The sequence below is a fragment of the Stigmatopora nigra genome, chromosome 12 (assembly GCF_051989575.1).
Source record: "Stigmatopora nigra isolate UIUO_SnigA chromosome 12, RoL_Snig_1.1, whole genome shotgun sequence".
Taxonomy (NCBI): domain Eukaryota; kingdom Metazoa; phylum Chordata; class Actinopteri; order Syngnathiformes; family Syngnathidae; genus Stigmatopora; species Stigmatopora nigra.
In genome coordinates this window covers 7285340-7303241 of record NC_135519.1, presented here as the reverse complement: position 1 = coordinate 7303241, position 17902 = coordinate 7285340, and the positions used below count along the sequence as shown (strand labels likewise).

General features: G+C 38.8%; 1 protein-coding gene and 1 long non-coding RNA gene across 3 annotated transcripts in view; one reads left to right on the top strand and one right to left on the bottom strand.

Annotated features, from left to right (window-relative positions):
- Positions 1-14602, top strand: part of bcl11aa (BCL11 transcription factor A a) — a 37349-nt gene extending 22747 nt beyond the window's left edge. For both annotated transcript variants that reach the window (XM_077728996.1, XM_077728995.1), the window contains exon 3: positions 8985-14602. In XM_077728996.1, coding sequence (XP_077585122.1) covers positions 8985-11212 — 2228 coding nt within the window. In that variant the 3' untranslated portion in view covers positions 11213-14602. The remainder of the gene's footprint in view (positions 1-8984) is intronic.
- The window catches only part of LOC144204988 (uncharacterized), a 231982-nt gene continuing 221880 nt past the window's right edge, over positions 7801-17902 (bottom strand). The window contains exon 10 of the long non-coding RNA XR_013327983.1: positions 7801-8265. This is a non-coding gene — a long non-coding RNA (uncharacterized LOC144204988). The remainder of the gene's footprint in view (positions 8266-17902) is intronic.

The following is a 17902-nucleotide window of genomic DNA, read 5'->3' as shown; positions in this document are numbered from 1 at the left end:
AGGGGTAAACCTTCTATAAGCATAATCTTGATCACTATTAACACAAACACGTTCAGTTAGATTTCCAATGGACTTTTCATGGGTGTATGTATTTTTCTATGATTTGATTTAAAAAAGAAATGTATAAATCTCTCAAAATTGGTCACATCTCTCAAAAATTCCTTTTCATCTGACAAGTACAAATCATAGACTCCTGTGAGACACTAACACCGGAAACTGAACATTCAGCCCCTCATTTTTTTCCAGAAACATTACATAACACAAATGACCATGTGTTTTCAGTTTTATTATGCCACACAGCACAATTTTTTGGTTTTCCCTCCTTCAGCCAATAAAAGGATGTAAATTTATTTTTTTAGAAATTAGTAACATATTGTCTCCCTAACATTTTAACAGTTGACCATATTTTAAGTGGTCATGATAAACCTTTTTGTAAGAACACATTTTCCGTCTTACCACTGATCAAACAAGCACGACTACTACCGATACTACTACTACTGGAAAATTTGAGCATCAGTATATTTTAAATCATGCAATACTATAATTCAAGACAATTGGTACCTGAAAGACAGATGAGTAGAACTTCAAATTTAGTTCCCACAACAACCTGTGTTCTGAATTCTAAATCAAATAAGGCAACTTAAACCAACTAATTGGCTGCCATTCACAGAGCTAAACATCCAATCCATTTTTGACTGGGAGGAGCAAATAAAAAACCTTCATTCATCTCTAGTCAAAAATGAATTGGATATGTAGTGCCGTCAATTAACGTTTTTGATAAAACTAATCCAATTTCTACCACTACACACACATCTTAGCTGGCAGTGAATTTAGTTTAAAATATACATTTTAAAATAAGGATCCTGAAAAAGTTCTGAATGAATTCGCTCGTGATCTGTTGAAACCATTTGTCTCAATATTTCACACAACCCAAAAATCTGTCTCCATCATTTTGGCTGTGCTTCTAATGTTGCGCACCTTATTTGTGTTGGAGGACGAAATATTTCTTTTGGCAACAAGCTCAGAGCTTTTTTTCTGTGAGCCTCCACACACTCACTGACGCACATATAGCCATGCACGTACTATGTGCTATAAAAGGCAGGTAAACTGCTTCTCATGCCATATTAATATAACCGTATAGTTTTGCCTGTCTTCATTGCCTGCTCTCAATGCCCACCCGCTCTCTATAAGACTTTAGCTGGATCGATTTGGCTCTCAAGGTTTAGTGACTGCAGCTCTAATGAATGAAGCCTACAGCGTTTATTAAGTAGACAAGGTTGAGAAGGTGGGTTAGAGGGGGTTTGCTTCAGTGCATTATTTCACCATAGTAATGTTGGTTGTTTGTGTCTGTTAAGGAACACTGACATAGCTCAAGAAACTCACGGCAATTATTTGCTTTTCTGTAGAAAAATCCTTGCAATCAATAGTACGTGATTTCCGAGTAACAGCAATTGTGTCACAGAAATGCGTATCCCTCCATATTTCTGTCAAGTCTCATTAACGTTTCAATAAGGAGACTAAATAAAACACCAGTGATGAATGTACATTTCTTACAAGCAGAAGCAAAAATACCAGCGGTGGGACTCTAATTGTAATTTATACTAACACAGACAGTCTTAAATAATCAGATTTTTGAATATTTGACACAATGAACAATGTTTTTTTAATTAAAATAGTGATGAATTTAAACAAACGGTCAATGATATTGTTATTCATCATATTACATGTACAAAAAGAAAGACGTGATTTTAGTAAAGTACTTGGAAATAATAATTTTTAAAATATGATTTATGAACACCCGCTAACATCCTTTCTTAAGAATGTTAATTTTAAATATTCACTAAGATCAGTAAGATTTTAAGAGTAATTTCATAATAATCAAACATCTAGCGTCATCAATTAGTTGAATTTTTGAACAAAGGAATTATGATTTCTTTTCTTTCTCTGTAAAATCACTTCATATAATTAATATTTATTAGAAGTTATTCTCAGAAACGCTGATGGAGTCCAACTTGAAGCCTACTTTAGTTGAACAACTTCAAAAAGGTCCCAAAATACACCAGAGACACACTTGAAGTTGTGGTGTATTGTGAAAGATACTGGGGAAAGGGGATCTTGAATCGAAGTGTTTCTGCTACAGCCTCAACACTGTTTTTCCAAGGTCGGCTATGTGAGGTTGTTTGTGTAGTGGAGGATATTTCCTCTCCTTCCTCCACCTCTACTCATTCACTTTCTTACCACAAGCCATAGCTGTATTTGAAGGCTTTTTATTGCTGATGGCTTACAGTCATAAATTAGTATTAAACATGTCCCTGATCGATTGGCCTTAAAGTAATACAATTAAAGAGATCTGCAATGAGTGCTCCCCTCTTGGGAGAATGATGAGACTAACTGAAGAAAGGGAGCATGCCAATAGCGGTTGTCGCCTGGGATTCATACTGGCTTTCGACTAAAACCATGATGGTGAAAATGTAATTGGCTACACAGTCAAAAAAAAAATGTAAAAAATACATTTAGAGTAAAATACTGGCACCTAAAACTAGACTGCTCAGTGGTCACCGTGACAGTTTGGGATGACACCCAAGTGTGAGAGGAGCGATAATGAAAAATACAGCACATTCACTCACCATCATCATCAGACTAGTTATAAATACAGAACAGTATGTACTTTTTACGGTTATTTGAGGTAAAACTACTGGTAAAATACAATTTTACAGTCATTTCTTGTAATTTTCACAATATTTTTCACAGCATTTTTAATGGCATCAAATGTTCCTAGTCTTTTACTGCGAAATGTGTTGTTTTTTAAGGACTTTAAACTGAATAAATAAAACTTACAGCATGTGTATATGCAGGTAGTGTTGGCAAAACTAGACTCACAATGTCCAGTTGATTTAGTAAAAAATAAAAAAAGAATACCCCAAAATGTTTGTCAGTTGTAAGGCATTTTTATTTATTTAAATCGGCATTAGGGGTACATTTTTTTTATCTTAAACATCTTGATGGGTTTAGTGTAGAGGAGCTTTACAACTATTATGAAACATAAAAATTCATAGAGATTGTAAGGCAGGCTTTCTTAAACAATACTGCTTTTTCTTAAAAATGTTAGTTACTGTGGATAAATGAATCTATAAACACATTTGACACAAATGAATTTATCATAAAATTGTGTGCACAGCTTCTAAATGTCTAGAAAATGAGACAAATATAATCTCCTTTAGTCCTTTAGTCAGAAACTGACAATATGTTTGTCCCGCTTTGACAGGTAGATGGCAACCTGTCCTGAGGTTTCAACAAAAGTGTGTGGTTTCAAATGTGTATTAAACTTTTGTTTTCATTTATTTGAGTTGAATACCGACATTTCAACACTAGGATGATATTATTAATGGATTAATATTGGGCTGAAAAAACAATATGGACTACTGAAATAAGGAAAACAGAAAGCCCTGTTTAGACGGACAGATGGAGGGATGGAGTCAAGTGGGTGGAGGAGGATTAGATGAGGAGAGGAAACAAAGTGCTGTGTGTTTGTGTGTCGGCCTCCGTCCAGCTGAGGTGTTTGCTCGGCTCAGAGTGATCTCCTACTGTGGTCATCGTAACACGCACACACACACACTGATGACTGAATTGTCCTGCTTAGCAGCTGTAGCAGGTATATCTGCAGATTGTTCAATACTCTGCAACCTATTTTCTCACTCGTGATGAGTCATGAAAATCTCAAAAAATCTGTCTCTTTTTACTAGAGTAGGTCTATTTTGGGCAATGGATTTTCTTAAAAAAATGTTCCTAAAAATATTAAATCTTGCTTACATGCACATCATACACAATCATAACACTTTCCCCACCTAATGTTCTTTTTCTCCTGCATGTCAAACTGAGTCAGCTGTATGCAATCAATCAAAAGCCCAAGTAATTCACCCCTAATAAAACTAGCCCGAGTCGGCCAGATCGAATAAAATCTGACGAAAACAGACACAAAATCGTGTGTTCAAAGCATTCTAAAAGGGCCCCACACAGACACAGTTTTGCGCGCACTTGTGTGTATCAATTTAAGACCAACTCTTGTGTAACCAAATTCAGAAGCTTCCAAAACAAGCACAGACACATTGAGGACCACCTTCTGTCTTTCAATCCCTTCCTACAACCCCCCCTCCTCTCTCGCCACACACATAAATGCTGTAATTTGGCTGGTCTGTAATTTCTCCATGGTGGTTTTGGGTTAAGTGGAGGCTGTGTCTCCCGATCAGAGGTGCCGGCCTTCCACATGGAGACGTGCACTCACTTGTACACACTGACAAGGATAGTTCTGTCGTGTACTTGGATACTTCTACAAAGGTCACTTCTATTTAATTATGTTTATGAACACCTTTAACTACCTTAACATAATTAAGGCATTGTCATTAGATATATCAAAAATGCATTCATGCAAATGTGGGGGTGGACTTTGAAATATAGTTTATGTGTGAGATTTAAAAAAAAAATGGCACACACACGCACACATACACGAGTTTACAAGTGAGATAGTTGTGGATACCACAGTCTGTGGCTCAGCAGGAGTTCTAAACACAGAGACAGAAGGTATTGATATATTCCACAAACACACATACACACGGACAGACGATATTGACATTTTTTGTTCATAAGGCGAGAGAGTCTGTGTGGCTATTTTGCAGGGAGCAAGCAGGCACACTTATATGTTTAAAAGTTTATTTAAAAGGAACTCTATTGTTGTTTAATTTAAATGCAATCATAAGGTCCCGCGTAAAGAAAAACAAATCTGTCTATGATTATCAAGGCTGAAGGCTACTATTTAAAACATGGAAGATTCAGGAATAATTTAAGTCTCTAGTTTGTTGTTGTCAGCCAAATTGGTATGTGTGTAACATTTGTATAGCTTGTGTTTTCTTGTGGATTGAAATTGTGGTGCTGCTTTTAGAAAAGGGAATATTTTATATAATATATGTTCCGTATTACATTACTCTCATGAAACAATTTAGTATTTTAAATTACATATTTCAGTAGGGTTGCCTTGATGCATATGGCACATTTTATGGATCTTACAATAATATATAGATGGAAAACAAAGTTAAATCATTAATTAATCTTCACGCTTTTGAAAATTACGCACGTGTATGCAATTTCTGGTCATGTTATTGGGTTGGGGGCATCCCTCATAATTTGTTTTTATCAGCGCATTTATCAAAGAGAGTTTAAACAACCAGCTCAACATGTGGTGTTGAGGGATTTTAAGTACTGGAATGAACCCGCCATTGGCTATGGTTTGATTTCTATCTTACAATACTCAGGTCGTGCATTTGTAGTCATTTGACTGTGCTGAGAGGAAGGACTCTATTTACTATGCAATTGTTTGTTCTTTACTTAGACCCTAAGGATAAATAAGTAATATTAGATACAAAAAAAACATTAAAGAACAATATGCCTGATTTCAAGGAACAATTTCTAAAGTTTGAACAGAAACCACATGATTTTCTCGATAACGTGTTCAAGCTTTTGTAACGTCTAGGTTGAAAGAAAGACATAACTTTGAGAAGCTGTTTACATAACTGCAAAGGAACAACTACTGAACTACTGAATAGGAATGTTTTGATTTTTTATTAGGTTCTTCTTAGTAGACGTAACATTCATTTGAAGTGGGAGGGCTCACAGCTCAAACACACTGGATTTCTATTGCAGTCTTTTGCAGCATATAAACTTTTTCTAAGTGGCATTTTCCTTCGCTACCAGTAAAACATTTTTATATCTGTAATTGCATATTACATTATTTCAATAACTATCACCTTACTCAGCAAACGAACCATCTAAAGAGAGAAATGGATGGATATCAGGTATAAAAATTGAGCCAAAAGGAAGTCACAGAATCAAACTAATTTCTCAAAATTGATGAAATTCATGTTCAGTCCAAAAATGTTATAAAGTCTAACTCAAATGGTGGCCAAGAATTGGCATCAGATTTGTTTGTTTGGCTGGTGTTCTCAAAGAGTTATAACGATGACAATCCAGTTAATTTATAGGACAGAATGACTGGATGAAGATCAGTCAGTTTAGAGATTTGCCAGTCCGTGGTATATTCTCAAGATAATTTGAAAGTAGAAATGATTGGCTTTATTTTTGAAATTGTTAGAAGTACACAAATATGCATACATAAGTCCCTCACACAAAGAGACTTGTATGCAGTGGATTCTTATACTCGTTTAAATCTTGTTAATAATTACAATTTCTGGATTAGACTTGAAAATTAAAGTCTTGGTTCAAACTGGGGTTTTAAAGTCTGTTTTAAAACTCAGTTATTGATTAATTAAGAGAGAGAAAATGTATATACATATACAATATGGTTATATATTTATTTCCCCCTTTGTAAATCATAATCTCATCATCCCGAAAGGGTTGTGTTTCCCAGGTGTTTAAAACCTTTGTTCGAGATACAAAATTGGATTTAAATCTCAGGTTAGGATTCCAAGAAGTGGCCAGATTATTACAATTTGCAGAATCTATTACGATAAAAAAGTATTATTTTGTTTTCGCCTTTTGTTCTTTTACAGACTAAATCTCTCTCCCACACACTTGCAAAACCACTCTGACACAAACGTGCTCACGCACGAACGAAGCTGTCTTAATCTCCTTTGATTCCTCCCTCTCCCATCCAACACCACTTAAGTGTCCTGGCAATGCCCTTGGTCTAATCGGGTGTAATGCCTGAGCCGGTCACTGTAGCATGGCTGGTATTGAGTGCTAGGACATTTCTAAAACTACAACTATCTATTCTCCAGGGTCTCATCGACAGCTGAGCTTTGACATTTAGTAGCTCGGCGTAAAGAATAAAATGATATTGTTGCGCACACATCTCTCCGACTTTCTACACTTGCTGTATTCCATCTTACTCGTCAGCATGTGTTTGTTGCTATTATTTTAATTATTTCACTTTTCTCATTCCTATCCACTTGCTTTCATCTCTCTGTTTCTGTACCACGTTCTCACTTAATTTTTCTCCCGAAGAGAGAGAGAGAGTTTCCCTAATGAAGTGGTTGATGGGAGTATGTTACAGAGAGACAGAGTGGAACTCGGCTACTCTAAAATCCATTAACCTTACAGTTTCATTCAGTAGATGAAGTCTCAGCTAACAGCACTTGAAGAACATCTTACTAAGCTTGAGAGTAATGACCACATATATAAGTTTTATTTTAGGAATATATTTGTTATTTATTGTCAATATCAAATGAGCTTCCCTTTTAATCTATATATTTTTGGTGCATGTTGAAAAATAATGAAATAAAAAATAGTAAAATCTAACTTGCAGAAGTTAAACTACTACAAAGTTCAACCCATGCATCTGTTAAATAGCACTGACCAAATTAATAAATGGATTCACTAGTTTATCAAGAGGAAAATGAATGATTGAATAAAATTGCCTATCCCCAGTGTTGATAATGCAAATTATATTCAGAGGTTAAATCTGATGCAGGTGGCCACATTAGTGGTAATTTGTGCCGATTTTTAATGATCCATAATTTAACAGACCTTGTTCTGGTCATGTTGGCCAACTGTGTGTTGGAAATGCAAGGCTGAAAAAAAGAGGTGTTCAGCACGCATAATTTAACACTACATTGTTTATTATGGTCAACCTGTACTTTTTTTCTTTTAAATTAAGATTATGGACGATCATAGTATTGTTTTGTAAGCAGTTTCCAGAAAATGTTTCAAGTTGTAGTTATTATACGTATAGGCTTTGAACCAACAATTCCCTAGCACTGTGGTTGTAATCTGATTCTGATCAGAATATTTTATTTTTTTAAATAATCCAAATCTCAGTGTTTATAGAGGATATTTGGAATCAATTTTGTAACTGGTTCTTCATTTATATTATACTCCATGTGCGTTATTGATGACACTAAATGTTCACACTATGCTGCTGCGTATATATGTACTTTAGTCTGCCCAAAACAAACATATTGCATACATAACAGTGAATATTTTATCGAATATTTGTAATTTTTGGGGCGACATGCACTATATTTAGCTTTTTATTACAATGGAAACTCTTTTTTTCCCCTATTCTGCATGTGTTTGTGTACATCATATAAATTTATGAGTGTTTTTGAGAGGTCTGCTTTGGTGAATCAACGGGAAGGGAATGGGGTGGTCCGCAAGGATAGCTCATTCTTTGTTCTGCTGCTGACATCAGAGGACTAACATTTAGTCCGAAGGGAAACATTTTGTTCCAGAAAAGTCTGAGCGAAGAACAACACGCTGAAAAAAAAAAACAAGCACATCATATTCTCACATGTAACTCATGTGGGGCATGACCTCAATAAGAGGTACTGTTGTATTTGCAAAGTCTGCAACACTATGTATCAACTGTTCTTGATAGCTGTAACTTTTAGGCCTAAGGTCCAAAAAAAAGGAATTGGTTGAGCTAGGTTGTCATTATCTATGCTTTTTATCCAGAAAAAAATAAAATGGAAAATTATCATCCAAAAGTGGGACATGCGTTAAAACATGTCTTTCACCCATTCCAGTGTCGGTACCAATACAGCAGTAAAATTATGTCATCGGTATTGAGGAGTACTGAGAAATAACACCACTGCTGTGGAATATGTACTTTTGAGATGTAGTTTCCAACCTCTGGTCGACCTCCCCAAGACTTTGACATGTGTCCAATCTTGTACGAATGAAGGATTTTGCTGTGGATTTCATGAGTCTATCACTAGTAGACGTCCAAACCATATGAAGTGTTTTTGTTGAACGAGCATTTGTTCTTACGCTGCCATCCCTCATACTTGAAATAGATTGGACGTTTTCTGCTATCAATGGCAGCCAAAATATCTCCCCACCAATTAACTTCACTACTAAATGTCAAATTTCATGTATACTTATTTAATGGACCCCAGGATCGGTATTACTGTTTTTTTTCAATGTATTACGGTTAACATTGCATCTAAAACTTCTCTTCTTCTTTGTCACTACAGGAAAAGAGGAACCGACAACCTACACGTGCACTACATGTAAACAGTCATATGGCAGTGCCTGGTTCCTGCTGCAGCACGCCCAGAACTCGCACGGTTTCCGTATCTATCTGGAGAGTGAACACGGAAGTCCTCTCACCCCACGAATGGGTGGGCCTTCCGTCCTGGGTGGGGGTGCAGATTGCCCATCTCATCCTCCCCTTCACGGGCTCCATCTGCCACCTGATGCAAGCCCTTTCAATCTCCTCCGAATCCCCGGCTCGGGCTCAGGGGGAAGAGACAGTGTGGGAGCAGGAAGTACACTGGGGGTTGGTGGTGGGCTCCATCATCAGCGTTTTCCTCCCACACCACCTATCTTCAGCCCTCCTCCCAGGAACCATCTGGACCCCCACCATCTGAGCCCAGAGGAACTGGCGCTGGCAGCCCACCACCCGAGTGCCTTTGACAGGGTGCTGCGCCTCAATCCTCCTCTTCCCATGGAGCCCCCTCCAACAATGGACTTCTCACGGCGGCTCCGGGAGCTGGCGGGTAACACCTCAGGGTCCACTCCCCCTCTATCTCCCAGCCGGCCTGGTCCCATGCAGCGCTTACTCCAGCCATTCCAGACAACAATGGGGAACATAGGCTCAGGCGGCGGAGGTGGCAACAAAACTCCGTACCTTGCAACCCCACCACCTCTGGCAGGCTCCATGCAGTCCCCGGTGGGCTCCCAGACCACTCCCACCACTCCGCTTCCCACTGCAAGTGCAACACCCTCAACCAACTCTGCCATGAAATCCAAGTGTTGTGAGTTTTGTGGCAAAGCGTTCAAGTTTCAGAGCAACCTGATAGTGCACCGGCGCAGCCACACGGGGGAAAAGCCGTACAAATGCCATTTGTGTGACCATGCCTGCACACAGGCAAGTAAATTGAAGCGCCACATGAAAACTCACATGCACAAATCCTCCTCGCCAAACACAGGCAAATCAGAGGACGGACTCTCGACTGCTTCCTCTCCGGAGCCCGGCACAAGTGAACACATGGGCAGTGCGAGTCATGCCCTCAAGTCAGTGGTGGCCAAGCTAAAATGTGAAAACAACAGAATGCTACGCGAGAATGGAGAGGAGGAGGAAGAAGAAGAGGAAGAAGAAGAGGAGGAGGAGGAAGAGGAGGAAGAAGAGGAAGAGGAAGGAGAGGAGGAAGAAATGCAGAATGGAGAGAGGGCAGCGAGACGAAATAACAGCTACCACTTTGGCTTGAACCTTGAAGCCCCACGTCAGCATGAAAACAATGGCGGTATCGGAACCCGACTGGGAGGAATGACTGATGAGGTCTCCCTTCCACATTCACTCCCCGAGGTCATGCAGGGAATGGGTCTTGCCGCAAGCATGCAACATTTCAGCGAAGCCCTCAGTGCACACAAAAGGAACGCAATTGCCCGAGAGAACCACCTCCAGAACCACCTTAACAGAGGACACCCACAAAATCGGGAGATGTGCGATTCCAACTCGGTGCCAGAAACAAATCGTGGCGAGGAGGGCTCGCTGTCAACCATCAATGGACGCGGAGCATCCCCGAGTGAATCTGCCTCTGTCTGCCTTTCTAAAAAACTGCTTTTGGGTAGCCCAAGTCCGCTTAGTCCTTTTTCCAAACGCATCAAGCTGGAAAAAGAATTTGACCTCCCCACTCCCACAATCCCAAACACGGAGAACGTCTACTCGCAGTGGCTGGCTGGCTATGCTGCTTCTCGACAGCTCAAGGATCCTTTTCTGAACTTTGGAGATTCCAGACAATCGCCCTTCGCTTCTTCATCCGAGCATTCCTCAGAGAACGGCAGCCTGCGATTCTCGACTCCTCCGGGGGAACTCGAATGCGGCATGTCAGGCCGCAGCGGCACAGGAAGCGGCGGCAGCACACCTCATCTCGGCGGTCCCGGCCGGCCCAGCTCCAAGGACGGTCGACGGAGTGACACTTGCGAATACTGTGGCAAGGTATTCAAGAACTGCAGTAATCTGACTGTGCACCGGCGCAGCCATACGGGGGAAAGGCCATACAAGTGTGAGCTGTGCAATTACGCATGTGCCCAGAGCTCCAAGCTTACACGCCACATGAAGACCCATGGTCAGGTGGGCAAGGATGTGTACAAGTGTGAAATCTGTCATATGCCCTTCAGTGTCTATAGCACCTTGGAGAAACACATGAAAAAATGGCACAGTGACCGTCCGTTGAGTACCGAAATAAAGTCAGAATAGAAGGCCGAACAATGGGACCTTATCCCCGCATTTGTCTGCCACTAGCTCCCCGTTTATTCCAAGACTCGTGCCGTTTTTGCCCCAACCCTAAAACTCCACTTTAACCAAGCTGGTGGAAAGTTTAAGACCAAGTGCTCTGCACCAGCACACCCCGTGTCCATTACCCATTGAATGCATGATCTGTATCGGGGCAATACTCTTGCATTGAGGCAAAACTTCGAGCCTATTTCTTGTGCAATAAATTACATGTTGTGTATACTATTATTTTGGGAGTTTTCCGTTTTCATTTTGAAGAATTTGTCAGCATGCATAGTATGTTTTTGTTCATCAAAAACAAATAACAAAAAAGAAATGGAAAAAAAAAGAAAAGAACTTGTCCCTGGTTAGTTACTTGTTTAGTAAATGTGTTGCTGTTTTTCTCTTGTTCTGTTTTTTTCTTCTTCTTTTTATTCTTCAAAAAGAGAAAAGACAAGAAAGACACAGTATACCCATGCTGCATATGCCCTGTAACACATATCATGTACAGTTTTGTGTTGTTACATGGGAAATGACCCACTTCTGGAACCCCTGGAAATGCACTTATCCGGATCTTTCTAAAAGATGCCATGTTCACACAGGGTTTAAAAAGACAAAATACTACATTGGTTCGAAGGCTAAAATACATTTCAATAACACAAGGGTATGCCAAGATTTCAAATTGTACTATCATTTGGTAGAGTAAGAAAGAGTGCCTTTGATATTGTAAAACTACATTGGCCATATTCTTATCTGGAATACGTTTGGGGGCTGTTGAAAAATCACCACAAAAAGGTCCTTGCATCAAGCACCTGCCTGCCCCGGTGGACTGTGACACCTCATAATCAAAGATTCCGTTTCTCGTAATGACCATTTAGCTACCTAGTTCAAGTTCAATGAGCTTATTTTCAGTTAGTCAATTACATAATGAGCATGGTACGACCAGTATTGTGAAAATATGTGTAGTTCTGTTTTTGATAAAGAGCTACTTTTGAGGAAAACCCACTAATCTGTTAATGTGCAACCCTGAATTTGAGGGATAACAGTGATATTTGTCTGAGTTAGCACAAACCTGCAACGCTGCTTTTATTTGTGGTGTGTAGAAGGATACTTTGAGTAAACCACTAAAAGATACTTGAGAGGGTTCAAATACCTTGAAGCTAGACAGAGAGAAAGCTACAACAAACTTGATAACACATGCAAATGGGGCTTAATGGGCAAATATTTCTTCAAGACCGGGTCTGATCTTAAGCTAAATAAATTGCCAAATCAGATCCTTCAAAACTCATTGGCTCTAGAAATGTGAAACAAAATCACTAGACGTACCATCAGCTCTCTTGCATTGTTCCACACTTTTCCAATGGTGGTCAGGCTCCAGTTTTTAATACAACATAGTCAGTTAAAAAAACATGACTGACCCCATTTCCCCCAATTCCAAGTTTGAAAAGTTTACAGCGAAAGGGCGTCACAATCCCACAGGTAAAAGCAGAAAAACTCAGTTGATAGCAATTTCAGTTGACGAATAGTGGATCTTGACCCCCTTCGTAATTTACTTTTGACCATTTGTCAATGTGTTACCTTGAAAATCCCATGTGTTTACGGGGTTAAGAAAAATCAATCTTTCAACAAAGTCTGTACATTCAATGTACAGTACAGCACTCAGAGATCGTTTCAAAAAGGACTCTGAGCCTAATGGCAGCTGTAGTCGTTATTGTTGAGTTTTGGTGAAGAGCTGCATTGTTTCTTGCCATCTATGTCTTGGATAATCTATTGACTTTGTCAGCTGGACGATAAACACTCAATCTTGTTCACATTTTTGTATAAATGTTCCTTAAATTATAGCTATGGAAATAAACATTTTTTTCCTGGAAATTACTCTTCACTGTCTTTTAGGGGCGACTGTTAAGTTTGTTGTCATTTCTCTTTTCTTCAGCGTCTTGGCGATATTCAAGACACCGATCACAGTATACGTATATGAAACAATGAAATAGAAAAAAAATAAAAATACATCCGTGATAGTTTGGTATTTTATTTTTTCCTTGGCTTTTCACAGCTCTTCAGGTTGAAATACAATTTGCATTGGGGACATGATTAAGATTATATATGAATATATAAAGAACTTAAAAATATAGGAAAATGCACATACATGTCGATTCCTATGCTAAAACACATTTATGTTGGATTTTTTCTGTATTTCTAGAACTGTATTTGACTTCAATGTTCACTTAGAGTAGGCAGTATAATATTTATATTGAAGCTCGTATTTTTAACTGTTGCTTGTTCTCTCAAAAAGGTACCAGACCTTTTTTGGTAGTGGAAAAAAAAATCCCAAGCTGCCACGGTATATTTTTTTAATTTGGCAGGATAATATAGTGCAAATTATTTGTATGTTTAAAGAGATAAAATGAAAAACCTAATACAAAAAATCCGCTAAGGTGTGTGGCATCGAGAAGTACTGTAGGTCATATAATGGCCTTTGCTTCTTTCCCTATCCACGGAGGTCGTTGTACATATCTTCTTTGGTTTTTAGTTCCGACCTTCCTTCCATCCTGCTGCCATTCTTGTATGCGGTAATACAAGCTGACATTGGCCTGTTCTGTTGTGCGCTTTTGTCTCTCTTATCTTACTTGACAACATTCCAACAAGTAGAGAGGAAAAAAAAATCATATGCAGTACAAAACAAGTGTCAAAATAAATATGTTTAAAAATAAGTCGATGTTTTGCAGTTTTTTTTTCATTGCCAAATACAAAACGGTGCTTTATATTTAGATTGGGTACACTTTTATATGCCAAGCATATTTAAAATTGACCTGGGAAATGTGGAAAGGCCTGCTTGAGTTAAGAATTTTTGTAAATGGCAATGCGGAATATTTTGTTATCAGCCTTTTTCTATTCCTGTTCTGAGAGCTGTTTGTTGTAACTTGAACTTGAACTTTATCTTTTACAATGGGAGTTGCTATTTATTATCACCTATAGGCTCTGTTTCAAACAGAGAAGTGGGATGGACCCTAATTTCAATTAAATTTTATTTTATATTTTGTGTTAGAGTATGATTTCATTTATTTTGTATTTTATGGCCAATGGTCATTTGACAAATCAAGCTCTTTATTCATTTCTGTTGTATATGTAGTACCTGCTCAGTTGTATTAAGAAAACCACTGTCTGTGTTTTCTGACAGATGTCTGCATAATTCTGTTCACACACCCATTTTGTCCCTTTATCAAAAAAAGAAAGAAAAAAAGTAAATAAAAAAATGAAAGTATATTGGCAGTTGCCCATTATCTCCACTGTGTTTGTTACCATCTCAACTTGTTTTCCTCGATATGCTCTCTAAAACACATTTTCACAGAAAGTATGCACACAACAGAATACATTTTATTTAAAAAAACACTTTGTCGAGTGTTAAATTATTTGTATGTATATAAGATATCAATTCAAGTAAAGGATGTTGAATTCATTTTATTGTTGTTATTGGTTCTCCGTATTTGTAGCCATCAGTCTAGCAAAACCGGCTGCCGATAACGGCTATTCACATGCGCACCAACATTCAATTGACTTACTAACAGTATGAGTACACATATAATGGTCTCTTCTCAAAGAATGTCCCTAAGCAAATATAATTATGTCCCTCAGTTTGCTCAGGAGTCACAAAGCCTCATAAAGCTGTCAGGATCAATCAGCACCATGTCCTCCAGCCACCGCACCCTCTGGCTCAGCTTACACACTCTTTAGCCTCTTTAGCAAAGATATGAACAAATACTGGTCGACTCAGAGCAAAAGTTTGCACTACTGAAAATTCAATGAAATAGTATAGGATCTCTTTTGTACTTAACAATGAACCAATTACAGCACACAACTGTGCCAAGGCCATAAAATGTCAGTTTGGATGAATACTAACTTTTTAATCCGCATTCAGCTTAATTTGTCAAGCTTGTTTAAGGAGTCCTAGAAATTTAGGATAACTGATTACATGTCAGAATTTTCTAATAAATAAATGAAAACAAATCTCGGTATATTTATTCAGATTAAAATAACAATCATATATTTTTTACACACTATACAATACTAAAGACAGTCCTTGCCTTCGAAATCTAGAGCAAGAGCCCATCTGCCTTAAGACCAAGATTTGGTAATTTTGTGGACAGGTGCAAGCATGGGCTTAGTCAAGATAAGGGTTGTGAAGGTTATAAAGTTGTGTAATCAGCAGAAGTTGTTAAATTTGATAAAACATTGCTCTTTTTTTGCACCCTTTCAATTGGACAGGTTGATGGACCTCTGTATTAAAAAGTACAAGAATAGATAACAGACAGTTTTCAATAATTTGGCCAGGGAAATCTCTGCAGTGAAAGACAACTTCCAAAGCATGGGTGTCGAACCCACTCCGCCAGCTCAACAATGATTTTGGAACCATAATAAAGAGGATGTCAACAACCATGTGTGAAAATCATTTGCACAATGATTCAAGGTTTTTTTTGATTCACACTGCTCATATCGTAATTATGAATGAAGAACACACAGAATCCAAGAAGATCACATAAACCAGAAGTAGCCGTTCAGTATTTCCCCTTTTATATATATTTGCCAAACCGAGTCGAAACCCTCAGAACCAATGGTTTTAAAGGTCCAGGTGTGTTGGATGTGAGCGTTTTATATATAATAAAGCTTTATCTTTCACCCCGGGAACTACAATTGGCAACAATTTCTGCTTTGCTCTGCATTTAACAATGAAACTAGCCACTGGGTGCACCACCTGGGCAAATAAAACAAATCAGCACCACATTTTTTCTTTTTTTCTCCTTTTTTTTCCTTTCTCTTCCTTCCTCGCTACAGTTTTCAAGTTGATTTTGCGACACACTCATTGTTATAAACCTATAAAGCATTCAGGCTTTTCATCGAGCCGATCCTTTTGTGGTTTTATATGAGAAGCGTAATGCATTTGTCACTGTAATAAAATGTATACAACCATGACCTGCAGTCTCCAGTAACTGCCTGCGCATTTGTCTTTGGCTGGCGGGGTTTAACTAAAAGAGGTTCTTTACTTACTGTAGAAACTCTCTTCACATTTCTTTTGTCTATGGCCTTGACACAACACAGTTTCAAAAGAATCAGAAACCAACGGAGGCGGTTTGTCTGTCTTTGTTGTCACAATATGTGCGAATGTCTTAGGTGTACCAAGTGTAGAAGGCCACAACAACTCATTTTGTCTTTGACATTCTTTTGTGGCAACTGATTGTAATTAAACGATTGATATAATTGGAGACTGTACAGGTGGGTACATTACTCAAATGTAAAAAGCAGAGACCCTGGTCAATGTCAAAATGATGGAGTGAGAAAGAAATCAGTTCTGGCTCCACCGTAGATTGTTCTGGCACCAACTATGGCCACTCACTCATTCATTCATTTTTCATCCCTCTTATCCTCACAAGGGTCATTTGAGTGCTAGAGTCTATCCCAGCCAGAAGCTGGCAGCAAATATTAGATGCTAGCCTTACCAGGAGAGCACAAAAGCTCCACACAGTGAGGACCCACTTGGGATTGAACCCTCAACCCCAAAACTGTGACTCTAACGCACTAAACACTTCGTGGCTGGGCCGACTCAACAGTCTAATATTGCTTTTTTACAATGTAGCCGAAGTATTAAAACCACAAGTTAACCCTCCTCCACTGTACAAGATGATCCTGTGTTATATCAGCTTCTGTGACTCCGTTAACCCTCTGACCTCATAACTCAAAAAAGCTACACGGGCCATATCTTGTTTAGATCATCCTGGGTCATGAAGGGCATCGCTCTGATCTCTGACCCCAGAAAGAGGCCTCACGGCAGGGCTGTGTGAATGGAAAATCCCACAGGCCTGAGCTGGATAAAAGGATGTCCAAGAAAGACAGATAATCTGTGTGTGTTTTAGGGCTGTATGTGAGTTGCATGATGTGTATAACCAAGGTCAAAAGTTCCAGATAGAAGTGCAGACCCTCTCACAGAGGTCAGGGATGTTAATAACAGTCGGACAGATGAGGACCATAGGTCCATTTTTTTGGGAAGAATGAGGAAGAGATACTAGCGGAAGACCACACTTCTAAAATTCCAGATGCAATAAGGTGTCTGTGTTTGTCAGCATTTGTATGTGGGAGGAAATGATAGACACAAGTGGGCTATGGGACATTGTGTGTTTTGTTATGTCTGATGCCAAAGTGTTTCTGTGACCTTCCTGCCTTTAAGCCTTTTACAATGCAGACACATGCAAGTTCTACTCTTTCATCCTCTCATTTAATCTACACCACACCACTTGCTTTGTGCATATTTGTCTGTGATAGGTCATAGGTCAACACGCACTCAACAGTTGGGTTTCGCATGGCTGGACACCTTTATTGCTAACCGCAGGGTATCGGAAGTTTAAGTGTGCGTTCACGATAAAGTATGGGCGTGTTTTGTATGTTTTGTCTACGTGGGTTATATACTCTTCCTCACTTATTGTCAAAACTTAGAGCTCTAAGCCCTTATCTCATTAGCTGCCATTGACGACTGTGTGATATATGAATGGATTTAAGGGCAAATATAGTACGCAATTTTACATCAACTTCTGCTCCTAGGGAATGTTATCACTTATACCCAAATGCCAGAAAAGTGTTTAGAACCTTCACCAAAATTCTTTGTTTCAATAAGCACACATGCTTATG